This window comes from Nothobranchius furzeri, chromosome 11 (genome assembly GCF_043380555.1).
Source record: "Nothobranchius furzeri strain GRZ-AD chromosome 11, NfurGRZ-RIMD1, whole genome shotgun sequence".
Taxonomy (NCBI): domain Eukaryota; kingdom Metazoa; phylum Chordata; class Actinopteri; order Cyprinodontiformes; family Nothobranchiidae; genus Nothobranchius; species Nothobranchius furzeri.
The window spans coordinates 72730080-72746811 of record NC_091751.1 but is presented as its reverse complement, the minus strand read 5'-3'; the positions used below and the strand labels follow the sequence as shown (position 1 = coordinate 72746811).

General features: G+C 46.7%; 1 protein-coding gene across 5 annotated transcripts in view; it reads right to left on the bottom strand.

Annotated features, from left to right (window-relative positions):
• Positions 1-15419, bottom strand: part of kdm4ab (lysine (K)-specific demethylase 4A, genome duplicate b) — a 40109-nt gene extending 24690 nt beyond the window's left edge. Inside the window, exons 1-14 of one of the 5 annotated variants that reach the window (XM_054737250.2) lie at positions 15173-15419; positions 13632-13680; positions 13133-13293; positions 11516-11691; positions 11318-11432; positions 9690-9883; positions 8280-8329; positions 4083-4186; positions 3872-4009; positions 3572-3786; positions 2884-3041; positions 2161-2804; positions 333-431; positions 90-201 (exon numbers count right to left, since the gene is read on the bottom strand). In XM_054737250.2, the coding sequence (XP_054593225.2) occupies positions 90-201; positions 333-431; positions 2161-2804; positions 2884-3041; positions 3572-3786; positions 3872-4009; positions 4083-4186; positions 8280-8329; positions 9690-9883; positions 11318-11432; positions 11516-11691; positions 13133-13273 (2146 nt within the window). In that variant the 5' untranslated portion in view covers positions 13274-13293; positions 13632-13680; positions 15173-15419. The remainder of the gene's footprint in view (positions 1-89; positions 202-332; positions 432-2160; positions 2805-2883; positions 3042-3571; positions 3787-3871; positions 4010-4082; positions 4187-8279; positions 8330-9689; positions 9884-11317; positions 11433-11515; positions 11692-13132; positions 13294-13631; positions 13681-15172) is intronic. The other 4 variants (XM_054737252.2, XM_054737253.2, XM_054737254.2 and 1 more) reach the window with 4 other exon arrangements.
• Positions 15420-16732: the final 1313 nt, after the last annotated feature.

Sequence of the window (16732 nt, the reverse complement as noted above, 5' to 3'; positions counted from 1 at the left end):
TCAGACAGGTGGAACACAAACGCGCCCACAGACAGCTGAATTAAAGCCATGCTCTGGTAACGACGCAGCTGGTCTGGCCGGATACGTACCATCATCACTGGGAGCGTCTCTGATCAGAGGGTGGTGGCGGGGGAGCTTACACAGCTGCACTTCCTGCTTCTTAGCTAAGGACTTGCAGTATGACTGCTCGTCTGACACCTGCTGGACAAACAGGGTACAGCAGGACTTAGCCTCATTATAATAACATCTACTGGGACCTCCGTACTGGTTTTCACACACTTCCAGAATAAATCAAGTCAAGCTTTTTCCTGTGAGAGTGTGGAGACACTTACATGATGAACCACCTTCAGCTCCTCCTGTCCTGCTTTTCTGACAGGCATGGTGTCCATCAGGACCACAAAGCCATCGTCCACTAGTGGACACTCGCTCCTCTGCGGTTTAAACAGCACGGTGAACAGTTAAAGCTGGGGATCACTGCGGGTGGGTTTTACCACCAGGAAACGTTGTTAGTAGCATTAGAATCAGAGAGGAGCCTGAAGGAGACGTGCACCAGGAGATGCCGTCTACTGGTGCATCAAGCTCCCAGCAGAAACTCAGGCTTCCATCACGTCTACCCAGTTAGAGCCAGACCTGGGTCAGGAGCAGCTGAAGGACACTTTTACCTACAGATGCTGGTGGGGGCCAATCTGTAGACCCACTGGAGCAGGACATGATGTGCCCCCCCCCCCAGGCTGTAGGGCAAGAAGCAGGCTCCTCCCCTTTGACAAAAGTCTCATGACAGAATAAAAAGTCAAAAATCTGCCCCACATGTCCAGAAACGAACAGGTTACAGCCATCTAGTGACTCATGTGTTTTATTATATAACTGCACGACCGCTGGGGCGAGGAGCCGGGGAGAGCTGTAGGCTGGCCCTCCGGAGACAAGCGTGGACGTGGTGTGTAGTTGTGTGTGAGCCGCGGTAAGAGTCTCGTTACAAACACAAACTGAGTCATGTACTTGAGCGACAGCCTCTAATGTCGATGTGTTTCTGTTTACGTCAGAATAAACGGAGCATCCGTTAACCTCCAAAGACGAGCGGCACCAGCCATCGTTCAGCCTTTACCTGCACGTCCGGTTACACCTTCGTCAGCTCAGCTGTGAGAAGTCCAGACGGCCCCAGCCCTAACCCAGTTAGCTATTTCACACGGATCTGGAAGCGTTGTGCTGAACACCGTTAGCTTTGAGATGCAGAGTTTCCCCCAGCGTTTAATAAGCCTGGCCACCCGCCAGGCTAACCCCGGCTTTCCACCGGAGCCGTCAGCAGCACGTTACTGCAGCTGCTGCTGCTTGGCCCCTCCCACGAGACGCGAAGCAGCAGGGGAGCAGCTGTCACCGACCGAGCACGAAGTCACACGAGTGACTTCGTCAGTAAACACAACAACAAGCAGGAGAAAACTACAACATGGTTTGTGTTTTATGTTCTGTCCGTTTTATAATCGCCAATACGGACCTGAAAAACAAAGGAGACCGCTAGCTAAGTGATAACTTCTCACGGGGCGCACAGTTAGTAACCATTTTTAAAAGTAAAGCAACCGGAAGGAAGTACATTCTTTATTCTGAAAATCTCGGGAGCTTCGCTCCGTTTCCGCGTCCGATTTCCTGTCTTTCCTTCCCCAAAAATGTCGAACTTGACCCGTTTCAGAGGCGTCGCGCGTAGAAAATAGAACCGGCGCGCAAAGGCCGCGACATGCTGCTCCTGAGACGCGGCCGACTCGCGCTGCTGACGGCTCCGGTGGTCATGCCCCTCCCCCCTACCCGACACTACCGTGTCCGCTGACTAGAGTAGAGGCCTCCATCAGCTGATGCTGGTGAGAAACAGCAGCAGAACGTGTCTCACCCCCCCTAGCTTAAATAACGCAGATACAGCCCTGGATAACGGCTGGAGATGAGGCCCTTACCCTTCAGCTGGTGTGCACGTGTGCAGTTACCCAGATGTGAGCAATAACACTCAGTGGGTCTACAGATACCTGTCCACATATCTAACTCCCCACACCTCGAGTCTGCTCAGCCCAGCTATAGTCAGATAGTACACAGCAGTACACAATCAGATAATTAGTGCATTTACCACCACCTCACACGCACACACACACACACACACACGCACACACACACAGCACAGACCTTTCTCCTGCTAGCGGTGGAAGCCTCCATCCTAACTCTGCTAGAGTGGTGGAGCTGCGTTTGGGTCTGAGGAGGAGGCGGTGCTACGGCGGGCTCCACTTCAGACATCTGCACCTCTGTCCGACCTTCACGAGGCACTGATGTTTCACGTTTGTCCGCAGTGTCATGCATCTCCAGATGGTGTGCGGTTTTGGTGAGAACATACTGGGATTCGGGCTGAGGCTGTGTTTTCTCACAGTTTGCTGCCTGGGACGAGGGCTGAAGCTGTGTCGGTGAGGGAGTTTTGCTCTGGGGGGGACGGGGTTGATGCTCCCGGGCGTAGCTGTGGACCTGGAGCTGCGTAGGAGGCTGCCGCTGCTTTTCCAGAGTGTGGCTGTGCACTTGCAGAGTCTCTTTTGGACTCAGAGTCCTGTGAAAGAGCAGGCTGGCCACACCCATCTTACGAACAGGTTGGGCAGGAGCTTCTGTCCACGCCGGTGCCGCTGAAACGGACAAATATCCATTTCTGGCCTTAGCCTGAGACGGTACTGCAGGAGCACCAGACTTATTACAGCGGGGATGACATTGGTCATCGGTTCTCTGTCCCTGGCGAAATGGGTCCAATAAGGTCAACTTTGTTGGTGTGACGACCAATTTTGGAGGTCCTGAATTCACATGAGAAAGGGAAGTGATTAAGCTAGGTCTCACTGAAAACATTTACACCTGTGAGAGGACGTAGAGTACCTTTACTTCTTCTGCCATCCGGGACAGAGGATCGGGGCGGTATGAGACTTAGTCGGGGGCGTTTACAGTACTGCTCAGCATCGTCTTCATCCTTAGGAACGACCTCACGGGGCACCTCCAAACACACCCGGTGTCTTTTGGTCTCAATCCTGTGCATGCTGACGGACAGAGACAGAATGCAGAAGCCACTCGTTAACGAGTCGGGCACCTCACAGGTGCACCTGAGACCCATGACTAGTCTACAGCTTAAACAAACACAAGCCGGAGGACGCCATAGTGAAGAGGGACTCGAGCAGACTCGTCTAGCCACACGTCTCAGCTCTGAGGAAGGAGACAGAGAGAGGAGCTGGGTGATGGGGGCTGGTCCGGCGTCTCCAACAGAAATATTTTAGTGAGCAGATGTCGTCTCCTGCATTTATTGCTTTTTAGCAGGTTGTTTATTTATCTTTATTCGTTAACTTAAAGGTGCATTATGTAGAAATGAAGTAAACATGACATCCTGTGGTTACTGCAACCACCTTAAACAGCTCTGGAGCTTCAAACTACAATAGTGGGCGCTGCAGCATTAGCTCTCCGGAGACACGCCCCTGCCAAAAAGCTTTCACCCCCGCTGAATTACCACTGGAAGAATAAGGTTAAAGAAAGGGTGCTTCTTCTCCTCCACCATCTATAATAATAAGTTTCAAACCTTCTCCGCTCACAGTCCTCCCCGTGGCGCTCGAGGCAGCAGCTGCTGCTGGTGTCGACAGCGTGGCCCAGAAACTCCTCGGCCTCAGGGGTGGGTAAGGAGTGGTCTATCTGGGCCACATCCCGCCCTGCCAGCCACTGCTCGTACCGACCTGGCTGGAACTTCCTGACAAAAACGTCCATGGAGATCTTCACCATGTCCTTACGACACGAGCACTGACGGGACAAACAGATGGTGGTTGGGGTTAGATGGTTACTTCATGTGAGGAACTTCCCCTGTGCCGGCCCGGCCCTTCCTCACCAGAACCGCCTGCTTGCCATACTCAATCCACCTCTCCGTAGCAAAGTTAGTGGACTCAGCACAGTTGAAGCCGTGGTTGAAGCCAGCATGGTAGGAGTAGGGGAAGGTTATCATGAACTCACCAGCTTCCTGTGTGATCTGCAGCGGTGTGGGGAGAGGAGTTAGTGAAGCTCTACGCAGAACTGCAGCTCCAGATGAGACACAAACATACCTTTTCAAATGGAATGCCGTATTTCTTCAGTATTGAAGGAGAGATGAGAGTCATTTTGTGCCTCAGAAAGGCCTCGCAGTTCTGAGCACTACCAGGAAAGAAGCCTATAAGACAGGAGAACAGAGGCGATGCTGAACCGGGGTAAGAGCTGGAGCGAGAGCTAGCCTGTAACTGGTTTGGTTTGTCCACGGCCAACTGGCTCCAACAGCACTACATCCTGGCGTCGGCTTCACCCGGTTCAGACGTGAAGATCACGCTACCCTCACTCCCCTCTGCATAAGCAGGACTACGAAATCCAGCAGCGCTGACAACGATGTGCGCTGTGATGAAGCCATGCATCCACATCTTCCTGCTCACTGTGAACTTTACTGCGTGTGCTGCTTTGGGTCTTTCTGATGTCGGTGTCTGACGTACTGAAATCTTTTGCTACGTTGGCTACGGGCTAACGGGAAGAACGCCTACTGAAGGTGTGCATGTAGCCACCCACCACAGCAGAGAGGAACGCTAGTTCTTTAAGGCCACGCTCAGACTGCAGGCCCCGACGCTCCAGTCCAGTTTGTTGGGTGTTATGGAAATCACTAGTAAATGTGAGTTTTTGTGTGGCTGTGCACACACGCCATCACTCTGTCCAGTGTGAGCAGCATGCACACTCAGAGGAGTCGGAACCGGGAGAGGACTTGTGCTGTGCGAGTCGTCACTGACCCTAACCCTGGATCACACCCGTCACGTCTCCCGTTTTTAAAGCTCTAAACTGTTTTACTCCTTATTCCCGCGTCTTCCTGAATTACTATTCACCAAAAATGTTCCCATCTCACGTTCATCCACAGAGAAAACTGCGATCTGATGTGCGAAGGTAGCATGTCAGCTAGGAGAAGGGCCTCCAGCTGGACCGTGGGCTGCCTTAGATGGACAGATGTACACGCGCCGCGTATGTAGAAGGATGGTGAGGTCGGACACTCCATGCACGGGGTTGAGACGACAACAGTTTATTGATTGGTAAATGGCCTGTAGTTGATTTAGCACCTTCTAGAGCCCTGGAACCCCCCAAGGCACTTTACAAAGAAAGAAAACAATCTTTTATATATAGAGCCTCTCAAGATAAAAATAACTGGACGCTTAACAAAAAATAATTAAAGTATAAAAAGAAAATGATTAAAAATATGTTTAAAATGAGAGAAAAATAATAGAAACTGTGATTAAATGTAAGAAAGGGAGAGAGGAGATGAAGAGGAAAGAGGGAAACCTGTAGCCTGGCTGCCAGACTCCTCCTCTGTTTAGTCCTGCACACAGAGAGAGGGTCTGGGGACGCTCCTATTCAATAACCCCGCCCCCTGAGAATTCTAACCGAGCCAATCAGCGCTGAGTACGGGTTAGGGTCACATCAGGGTATATACAGCAATCCTTAAGTAAAATTTACTACTTTTTAATACTTTTTTTTACTACCTTCAGAATTTTTTTAAAACCATCACAACACTAAATTGCAAGTGTTAATCAGCGACCTATTTACACATTTTAACATATATAACATACAAAAAGAATAGACTTAGAGACTCACTGATGTTGACAACGTATTGCACATATTTATTTTACTTAGAAAATAAGCCAGGCACTTCTGTTCAGCGGTTCAGACAGTTGACCACGAGGCCTGAAATGATGCACAACGACCACTGAATATGACGTCATCATTATGTGACCGGATATGCTAAAGTAGGGCTGCTCTATTATGGCAAAAACAATAATCACGATTATTGTGACTGAAATTGAGATCTCGATTATTTAAGACGATTTTTCAATTTTATGTAGATTTTTATTTTTTTTATTTTTATTCAGTCATAAAACTACTCAGGGCAAAAATAAACAAGAAACAAGATGATCACTAAAATAACTCCTGATTCCCAGTATAAAAAGACCAATATACTTATAGCTCATAGTCTATGACCCAAGGGCTATAGACCTTGGTTTAACTCATTTAAGTCTAACCCGTACAGACCCAAATACCAATATCTTGCAAATACTGACAGCAAGAATTATACAGTGGCATTTATAACAAATACATGCAAATTGATGTTCACTAAATGTTGCATAGAATTTATTAAGTCATGTCAAGGTGCTGTAGGAGCGTGCACTAGCACCGTGTCCTCAGAGAGATTAGTTATTATTTATCAGCGTGAGGAACTTATTTCTACCTTATTTATAAACTATTTATTTACAAGTCCATCAGTTAATGTAATAATTGTCCCAACCACAGCTGCACCCCCACCCCCCAACCCGGTCTCACAGCAATCGGGGCAAGCTGCACGTGTGTTTAGCGCGCCGCACGCGCACATTTAACCGTTTTTAGCGGCTCAGGAGCCCGCAGGTGCGGTGTGTGTGTCACTCACTCTGGTTACTCCAACAGGGAGCCGGCTCTGAGAGCTGTCTTTAGCGACTGACACATCACTGCATCATTCCCTTTCCTAATGTCCTGAAGAACGGTCCGGAGTGCAGGCGGAGTGTTTAGCTAACCTGCAGGAAATGTCGACGACAGTTATCCAGAAAGTAGCTAAGGGTTACCAGAGATGTTTCTGAGGTGTTCGCTAGGTACTTTTAAGATTTAAAAAGTCAAGAAGCGGGTCTGAGAAGCTGTTAGAAATAGCGTCAAAGTCGCTAAGTTAACTTGGCAACACTGGGAGGAGCGCTTCATTTGCAACTCAAGGCAGCGCAAGTGGGAGGAGCAAATAATCGGCTTGTTTTGTTTTTATAATCGTTCAAAACATTTCATTCGGAATATATTTCTATGTCGATGTTCAGAATACGACATCTGATAGTCTGAAAAAAATAATACCTAATTTGGAAAAAATAATACCTCTGAGACCAAATTTAACACTTTTAATGGCCTTAAATTTGACTATTTTTATTTATCACTTTTTAATACTTTTTAAAACCCTGCGGACACCCTGCACATGGTCATAAACATGGTGTCTGAAGCGGAGTTCGCGGCGGCTCTGTCGTCTGCTCCGACTGACTTGAACATCTTTAAAACCACAAGTAGAAGCGCTAAAAGCCGTTCTTCTGAAGAAGAATGTCTGCGCCGTTGCCAGACGCCATTTTTGACTACAGCTAAAAACTACAGCGTCGCGCGGTACAGTCAACATTTCAGTCTTTTTTCTGATTGGTTATTTTTGAGCTGCCTAGTCCCGCCCCTCATGTGCCTCTCTGCCGGTGAGTTACCAGACTCTCTGTGCAGAATTAATCAGAGGAGGGTCTGGCAGGCCAGGCTAGGAAACCAGTGGATCCCGGGAAAGGAGGAACAAGAGCAGAACCAGGAGAGGGAGGTGAAGAAGGCCCCGCCAAAGCCTCAACAGGCGAGTTTAAAGGAGACCACTGAGTCCACTGATCTCAGGCTCACGGGGAGAGGTCCAGAGTCTGGGGGCCACAGCAGCAGATGATCTGTCACAGCACATCAGTCATTCACACGCTGGTGGGGATGAGCTACCATGTAGCCACAGCTGCCCTGGGGCGTACTGACAGAGGCAAGGCTGCCGTACACGGGCACCACCGGTCCCTCCGACCACCACCAGCAGGCAAGGGGGGGTAAAGTGTCTTACCCAAGGACACCACGACAGCGACAGACTGAGTGGGGCTCAAACCTGCAACCTTCCGATTATGAGGCGAGCGCTTAAAGAGCAAGTCACCCCAAATCAACCTTTTCTTGCTGATCAGCTATATGAATGAGTGTCTAATGGTGCTGTAGACACGTGCGGTCAGTAACTTGGCACTTTAGTGCATCTTAGTTCACTTTCAACCCAAAACTGTCAGCGTTGCGCCGCCTTCAGGTGAAAACTCTGCACTGTAATTTAATTTCAATCTGCCATTGCTATTGGCTAAGAGGTACCTACGACGTCAGCTGGTACCATATGATGTCACAATGCCATTCAGCCTCTGTGTGTGTGTGTGTGTGTTTGTTAGCGACTCCGCCCTCTTGGCCTGCCAGGCAGCAGCCATCTTTTGCATTATTCAAACAGGAAGTGGGAGTGGAGTAAGACTCTGGTATGGGGGGTGACTTAGTCTTTAACTCCTGTGCCAAGTGGGATCAGATTCGTTAGAGCTTGTGAGCAGAGATGAGACATTTGCACTGAACAGCCTTTACTGAGGCTTCACTTGAAGACCGACAGTGAGTCAGCAGTTTTGTGCGGAAGCTTTAGAGGACACACCCACCTTTGGCCAGACGCTCCAGCCTCTTCCCGTGCTCTGGGGAAACACAATACCTGCAGAGTAGCAAGGAAACACTAGTGAGCTTCTGTTATCCACTTTAGCATCTTTCAGCCTGTGATGTTTGAAACAAACAACTGATTCCTTCTTATGGGCTCGACACACGGAAGGCAACAAACCATCGTGATCAACGAAACTCGTCACCGTCACTCTGACTACGGCAAAAGCCAGCGACGCGCGCCGTTCCAGGGCGAACAGCGAGTCTTCCGCTGTTCAGACTGGAGGCAACGTTGGGTTATTAAAGCTGTTATATAATACACAAATGTCTTTTATTCAGGTTTGCTATTGCCCTAGATACACTTACAAACATGTTTGCACTGAGAAGCATCCCGTCTGCTCATTGGTCAGTCAGTGAAACCTCCGCTGATTGGTCCTTGTCCGAGCGACAGCGATGGAAAGTAGAACATTTTCAACTTCCTGGGGTCGCGTCGCTGACTCGCCTGAGCACGAAACACACGAGCGTTCACACGCACGTCACTTAGCAGGAGGGAGACCCACGATTATCGCACGTCTGGTAGAAACGAATGGAGAGGCGATGTCGCCTCCCGTGTGTCGAGCCCATCGTACAGCCATCAAAATGCTCCTAGGTGTTTTCCACTCATGCCTTGTCAGCTTCACTAAGAAGTCTGGATGGAAGGGGTATAAACACAGATAAACATGGCCTCTCACTAGTATCTTTCAACCACCCACAACATGGCAAACTGGACGGACGCGGACACCATGGAGCTTCTGGCCGTGCGAGCGGACAAACAGATTAGTCGCCTTTTTACGGGGACGGTGAGACAGCCAGCTGTTCGACAGAGTGGTGAAAACACCGGCTGGGCGGGGCGTCAAGCGGGACAAAAAGCAGGTCACATCAAAGCTAAAGGTCCTGAAGAAGGAATTTCACCCGTCTGACACTGAATGCCCTGTACGTCACATGCGGGGGGGGGCCCAGCAACCTCCCTGTATCCCGTCTTGGTTTGAGCGGCGCCTGATGGCGGTTTATTCTAGCTTCAGCTTTGCTACTATAAATGCCAAAATCCTCCCCAGGGAGCCGCGGTAAGTCCCGTTGTGCAAACACTACGGTCCTGTAAAAGCAGCTATAGAGGCAGCCGGCATGATGCTATGGCAGCCCATGAAGGACACATGCTTCAAGTTTTTCCTTAAACCTGAAACTTAACTTTCCACTGTGCTTTATAGAACTACAACTACCCAACGTGGATGCGGACAGACGACAGCGGCCACTCAAACGGATTTGCAGCCCTCAGAGGATTTGAGGCGTGTGAGTGAAAGCTTTCATCAGCTCAGTGTGTGAAAACACGGCAGCACGATGAGCGTTGCTGCTGTGAGTTATCAGAGTGCGCTCATCTTTACCAGGATTTGGGCTCTCCAAAGTGCAGGTAGTTGATGCTGTAGAGGTCCATGTCCTCGGTGTGCCATGCGAAGGTGGTCTTCCACATACCAAAATACAGGTAGGGTGTGTTAACTCCCTCTATAGTGATGCCACTGTCATGTTCCACGGTATCCAAAATGGTACCCAAGCGACAAATGTTCCATTCCTTCACATCCTGCCAAATTACAGCCAATAAAAATGTGTTAATAAGGTCGTACAACCCACAAGAAACAGTAATGTTCCGAGTTTAAAGATACCGGCCAGAGGCTAAACTCCTCTGAACAGCACGTGTAAATGTGTATTAAAACCTCAGAGGAAAAAGGTTTTGGGATCTTGACGGCTGGAATTGTAAGAAAATCTGATGTTTGTGACCGGCGCTTGAAAAACAGAAAGTAACTTCCGGTCTAAGCCCTGGGCAGCTGGTGACGTTTCACATGGAGCTCTGCTGAAACGGCTGTAGTAAACAACGCCTGACGCCGTGTTTCTGCGTTAGCGTTATAGCAGAGAACATTGTGTCATCAGTCAGATGTAGCTTCTGAAGCCTCTGCTAGTCGGCCAGACTTGTTTTTTCTCTGGGAAACGGCGACGAGAACGGATGTTAGATTACTGGAGAAGTTCAACCGAACTCCGACCCCGCCAGCTGGATATCACTACCAGAGGTGCAGACATGCTTTAGACCGTTAAAAGACCTGCGACCCGATTTGGACATAGAGGAGGATTCTGTTCATCTTCAGAACCAAAATCAGTTCAGTTTGTTTACTTTTATATTTAATTTTTCATGTCTGTGCTCCACTGGGAGCTCTCAGCTGGTCTTAGCTCCATCATGTGTCCCAATATAGTTCAGTAATCTACAGTTTCACTGCTGTGTGTATTTATTGATATAACTCTGGAAAATGTTTAACCGACAGTTTACCAGAATAAATCGTCCTGATGCTGGAGTAACTCCTCAGCTCAACTCGTTTTCTAATCCAGGATGTCACGGAGGTTCTACCGGTCCACGGACGATCTAATGTTGAAATGTAGAGGTCATCCTTTACATCATATGTGTGTGTGTGTGTGTGTGTGTGTTGTAGCTTTCCCAAAGGACTTGTTCTTTCCTTACAGGAGCTAACACGGTTAGCATCTTTGCTGCAGTCATGCTAACGGGACTCGTCTGGAGTCCAGAAGTAGCGGTGCAGTTCTAGATGGATTTATAGATGTAGGTTATTATTTTAGATCAGACCTGTTATTTAAAAATGCGTGTAGGACACAGACACATGGCTCAGACCTTTTGCTGCCGCTGTAAACGCAATTTTACGTAATAATTAGGAGCATGAAAGTAAACAAATAACAGTGATTCACAATACTAGCATCAGCAGCTAGCTTGTTTTACGTGCTGGAGCGACGTATGCGAAACACAGTTCTTCACTGTCTGCAGGAGAGGATTTGGATTTTCTGTAATGATTTATGACAAAAGTCCTTAACAAAATAAAAAACTGAACCCAGTACATGTTTATATAGATGATAAAGTGTAGTTATTTTGCATTTCTACTATTTTAATGCCGAGTCTGGCCAATACCTTTAACAAACAACCCCAAAGGATCATCACATCTGTCAGCACTAAACTCACGGTGTCATACAGGCTGCCATTGACATCGGCTCCATAAATGGGAGGATTAAACGTCACATTTTTCCAGTATTTTCTTTCCAGCTCCTCGAAGTCATCATAATGTGGACTACAGAACCTATAAAAGCATCAACAGCCATTATTACTACAGGTGCTGAGAAAACGGTCGAGCTTGTACTCCTGCAAACATGCACTTCTTACTTATCACTGTTGGCAATCCTGCGAAATTCTCGTACAGTCATGGACCTCTTCTGGATGTTGTACTGAGTAAAAAGGCCCGACTGGCCGGTCACCACCTGCTGGATGGGAGCTGGGATCACCAAATCATCTATATCATCATAAGATCCACGGGGCTTCCATTCCTTTGGGGGAACAATCTAAAAAAAAAACCTGCGTTATTTTGGATTCTGTTCGTCTACGACTGTTGCACCTGCCAGGGTAGCATTAGCCGCGTTTCCATTATGGGAACTTCAGGTAGATTTACAAGAACTTCCCGACAAGCGCGTGTCTCCACTTGAGCGAGCCTGCTAAACGGACGTTTTCCAGAACTTTCCGAGTACCTGATCAAGGGTAGGTACTCGGAATGGCCCGGTGGAGAACTTAACTCACGCTGATCGGTTGTAACTCAGTAGGAAATGACATCAGCAACCGGCAGCAGTAAAATGAGAAGAGCTGCTGGTGAAGCAAAAGCACTAAGCACCGATAACGGGTAAAATCAAACTCCCGACACCGGAAAACACGGAGCACGTCCACCACAACAACGTAATTAACAGGGCCGTGTTGTCTCACAGAGCGCCGTAAAAAACGGCGCTTCTTTGGGTCATTGAATGCCACATTTTACATCACACAGCTGCTGCTGTCCTCTGAAAGCAGGGTTGTTCCTGGCTCAGACTGAGGCAGAGGTGGTACCATCCTGACCGTGCACCAGCACACGCGTACTCTGTGCATTCAACTGCTTCACTTTTTTAAAGGCCAAACATTTTTCGTTAAGTGTTCTAATCTAAGCTTCTGTTGATTAATAGAATATTCCAGTTGACAACGTTTCAAGTGAAACAAAATATTATACTATAAAATATATAACATGCATTTGTATTGGAAATGGTAATAACATTTAATTCTGCTGTTAACTATGTACTGATGGCATGTCTACTATGTACGGGTTGGCAATAATCCAGTTTAACTTATGTTCAAAGACAGAAGCGTTTGAGAGTTATATACTACAGCGGCTTGCCGTAGCCTTGTAGCAGTAATGTGACTTGTATCTGCAGCGGTTCTGGTCCGTAGCGCTGCAGGATGCAGAATAAACAGGATGGTGGCGACTTTTCATCTGCTTGTAGAGTTTAGTCTTTCTTAGTTTTACCATCATCATATACTTTTCTGTGCGCCGCTTGATCGTGAGACTGCTACCTGTTAGCTTTAGCATTAGCCAATCTGGTCCCAAACTTTGGACCGGTTGTGCCTTTGCTGGTTCCTTTATTTTCCTCCACTGCATCCAGATGACCACACTGTGTGCCAGTAAAAAGCATTTTTCTTACTCGTAACTTACTTTTGTTCAATAAAGTTCTGGAGAAACTAGTAATTCAAAGATGTTGCACCCGACAGACAGAAGTCTGTGGCAGTGCAGAGACCGCGCCGTACCTGCTTTATAACAAATGGACGCCGTTGCTTTGTAAAAATGACTAACAGCTGAGAGGACCGGGACATCGTATCTCTCGCCCAATTTCTCCCTCCCAGAATATACCCTGAAGTTCCAGCAATGGAAACACACGTATTTACATAGGCAATGTACCTGTGCTAATCTTATTAGATGATACTTACTTTAGCCAAGCCTGCTTTATGAGCTCCCTTGGACTCTATAAATGCAACGTAGCGGCTGAAGTTCTTGAACTCGTCGACAGTGGGGTAAAATGTCATTATACCCTTGGTACCAAGGTTTTGGGAGACCGCATCTGACGCCATCCTTAACTCAGTGGTAGCTTCTGCACAATGTGAATATAACAAAGACGTTATTATATAATGACATGAGCAAGTCCTTGGAAAATAAAATCCATGACACCCACCACCCAAAGACTGCACTTGGTGTTTTAGTCTGCAGTAAATGATTGTTGCTGTAACAGGACTTATGCATTTTAACCATCCAAAAATATATATGGCTTAATTTTACACAACAGAAATACATTCTGAAGTAATGGTCTCTGCAACAAATGCTCACATTTTCCTTGCGTAAATAACCAGCTAAAAGTCTCATTTTTCATCCGATCACAGATGTCCACAGGTCACTCGTGTGTAATGAAATACTAACGATACAGCCCCTCACCTTGATGTGAAAAATCCCATTAGTCGACCTTCATAAGATGTGTTGCTTCCTGTAAAACATATACACAATATAACTGAGATTTGTTGTTAAAGAGCAAGTCACCCCCAAATAAACTTTTTTTTTTCTGATAAACTATATAAATGTGTGTCTAATTGTGCTGCAGACACGTGTCGTCAATAATTTGGCACTTCAGTGCATCTTAGTTAAAATTTAAATATTCTGCCTAAAACTGGCAGTGTTGTGCCGTCGTCAGGTAAAAACTCTGCACTGTATTCTAATTTTAATCTACCACTGCTATTGGCTAAGAGGTATGCTATGATGTAAACTGATACATTATGATGTCACAATGCTGTCGTGAGCCTGTGTGTGTGTGTATTTGTTAGCAGCTCCGCCCTCTCGGTCTGCCAGGCAACAGCATTTGTTGCATTTTTCAAACATGAAGTGGGAGTGGAGTTAGACTCTGGTAGGGGTTGACTTGCTCTTTAAAGCTTCCTAACGAGGTTTTTATGAGTCTAAAGTGCTTTTACATTTTCCACCTGGGCAGATTTTAAGTCTAGACTAAAGACACACTATTTTACCCTTGCTTTTAACAGTTAGCTGTTAGTTTGGTTTTTACTACTCTTATTTTATCATCCATTGTAAGGTTTTTATTGGTACTTTTTTATCGACTTGTCTTTTTTATTGTTGGTTGTATTTTATAGTACTGTTTTATGTTTTCTATCTCTGTTATTGTGCGACTGTTCAGCACTTTGGTCAGCCGTATGGCTGTGTTTTAAAGTGCTGTATAAATAAAGGTGGTATGGTACATTTTGTTTTATGTTACTGCTGCTTCTCCAAGTCACAAAAATGCAAATACAGACGGTTCTGCTTTTAGCCTGAATAAAGAGACTCGTAAGACCATCATCTCTGGATGTGAGCTGGTCTCGATGGTGCTGCTTCACCCATCATCCTGCCCTGACTGCTTAAATCCGGGTCTCTTTAATTCTTCTGCCCGAGTGCAAAAGCCCTGCTAGCTAAAGGTGCTAAAGCAACATGAGCTAAATCGGGCAGCACTAGGCTGCAAAACCCAACGTACCATTAGTTAACCTTCCCTTGTGTCGACAGACAACAGCGAAAACGAGCATTATGATCAACTTTGCATTCTCCCACTTTTACCGTGAGTCCGACTTCTCCTTTTAGCCTAAGAAGTCCGTGATAGGAGGAGACTATCACCTGCTTCACACGACTTCACAGCGGTTACGTTGCATCCTGACACTCATTTCTAATGTATTGTTTAAAAATTGACAGAGCTAGCTCTAGCTTTATCATTTTAAAACAGAACTATATGAACATATACAAATGCTAAGATTATCTTTCTATCGAAGAACTGCGCCGGGGACTTCAAACAACAGTAGATTCATACACTAAGCCGATGATGTCTATATCAGGAAATACACTGCCCCCACAGCTTAGCATCTACCTTGGCTGCGCATCTCTTCTAGCCAAAGTGTTGGCCTTGTGATTTAGGAAAGTCCCAGAGACATAAACATGTAAAGACTCACGTCTTGGCCTAAGTTCAACCAGATGTTGTTCTTCGTGTGGTAAATAAACTGTAATGAATCGAAGACGCAGTAGGGAGCATAACGGAGAACAGGCAGCTGGCTAACTAACTAGCCCCGTGAATACGTCCAATCCTCCATTACATCTTCTACGCATGCCCAGGCAGGCCAGCTCGCGGCTTGTTTACCATAACACGCATGGACTCGCTCAACCAATCAGAGAGCGACTGAAATTCAACTTGGACACGTTTAACCAATCAGATCCCAACTCTTTACACACTTTCAGCACGAGTTACGTTAATATTATTAAAGTTAATATTATTAAATGAACATAAAGGACAAAATAGAAAAGGAGGATAATTTTAAATGAACAACGTCTCCTAACGTGCATGCGCAAGGAAAGCCGAGTCAACAGTGTCGCTACTTGACTCAGGTGACGTAAGGGTTGCTGTAGCGCGGTGCATGATGGGATAGCTAGGTGTATAAACAAAGGAAGCAGCGGTGCTTTGTGTGTGGTGAGCCTATTAACCTGCAGAGAAGATGGTACAGTCCTGCTGTGTGAAGAGCTGCCATGCTATCTGCACAAGAAGGCAAAAAAGTTAAAAGTAGGCTGGGATCGTGTTAATCTTCCGTATTTGACTGTTAGTTTTACAAAGTAACAAAATCAATCAAGGAAAGATTCCCATCAGAACATGTGAGTATCATCTCAGACCTGGACTCCATGATCAGTGCAACTCTCAGCGCCCTGATGAGTTGTGGAGGGCAGCTTGGAGTCTGGGTCACAGGTCAGCAGCAGAACACAGGCAGCAGGTCAGATGTTCCTGTAGTTTGATTCTAACTTTAATATGATGCTGGACAGCTTTAGACTAAATATTAATAAAAATTAAGTTGTGAATTTTTATTTATTATTATGTGAGAAATGAAAATGATGATGATGATGCTTTTTAAACAAACATGTCTGGTTTCTGTACCTGCTGTAACTTTACTGATAATAACTTGTTTAATTAAGGCTCATCCAGAAGTAGTGAGATGTGCAGCCTGTCCTTTTTCCATTTACGTTCCACAACTCTGCATCAACGTCAGAGGGCATGGGTGTTATCATTTAGCCAGGGATAAGAAATGTTTTTTACGCCTGATTTTTAGAGGTGCAGAACAGACCATGTAGGCAGCTTACGAGAGCACCCACCCCGACACATGTGGAGAGGGAGGAAGAGGCTGATAGGCCAGATTCCAGATTAGATGTCAGCATGGCAGAGGTGGAGGGAGAGATGTACCGGGCAGTAGGGGTTGTATGAACTAGTCGACTAGTCGACTTCACTGCTCTGTAGTGACTTTTTATGCCTTTCAGTGACTAGTCGTGATAATGAGTGACAAGATGCAGTCCTCGGAAAAGACAGCAGGTGACAAGCCCCTGCGCATCGGGAGGCAACGCGCTGTGCCAGAGCGTCGGTACTGATGCCCGCCGTAAAACGGACATTTAACCAAATTGTGACGTTTACCCTCTTGCAATTTAACCTTCCCTTCACCCCCATCCTAACCTTAACCAGCGTGCACATGCAAAGC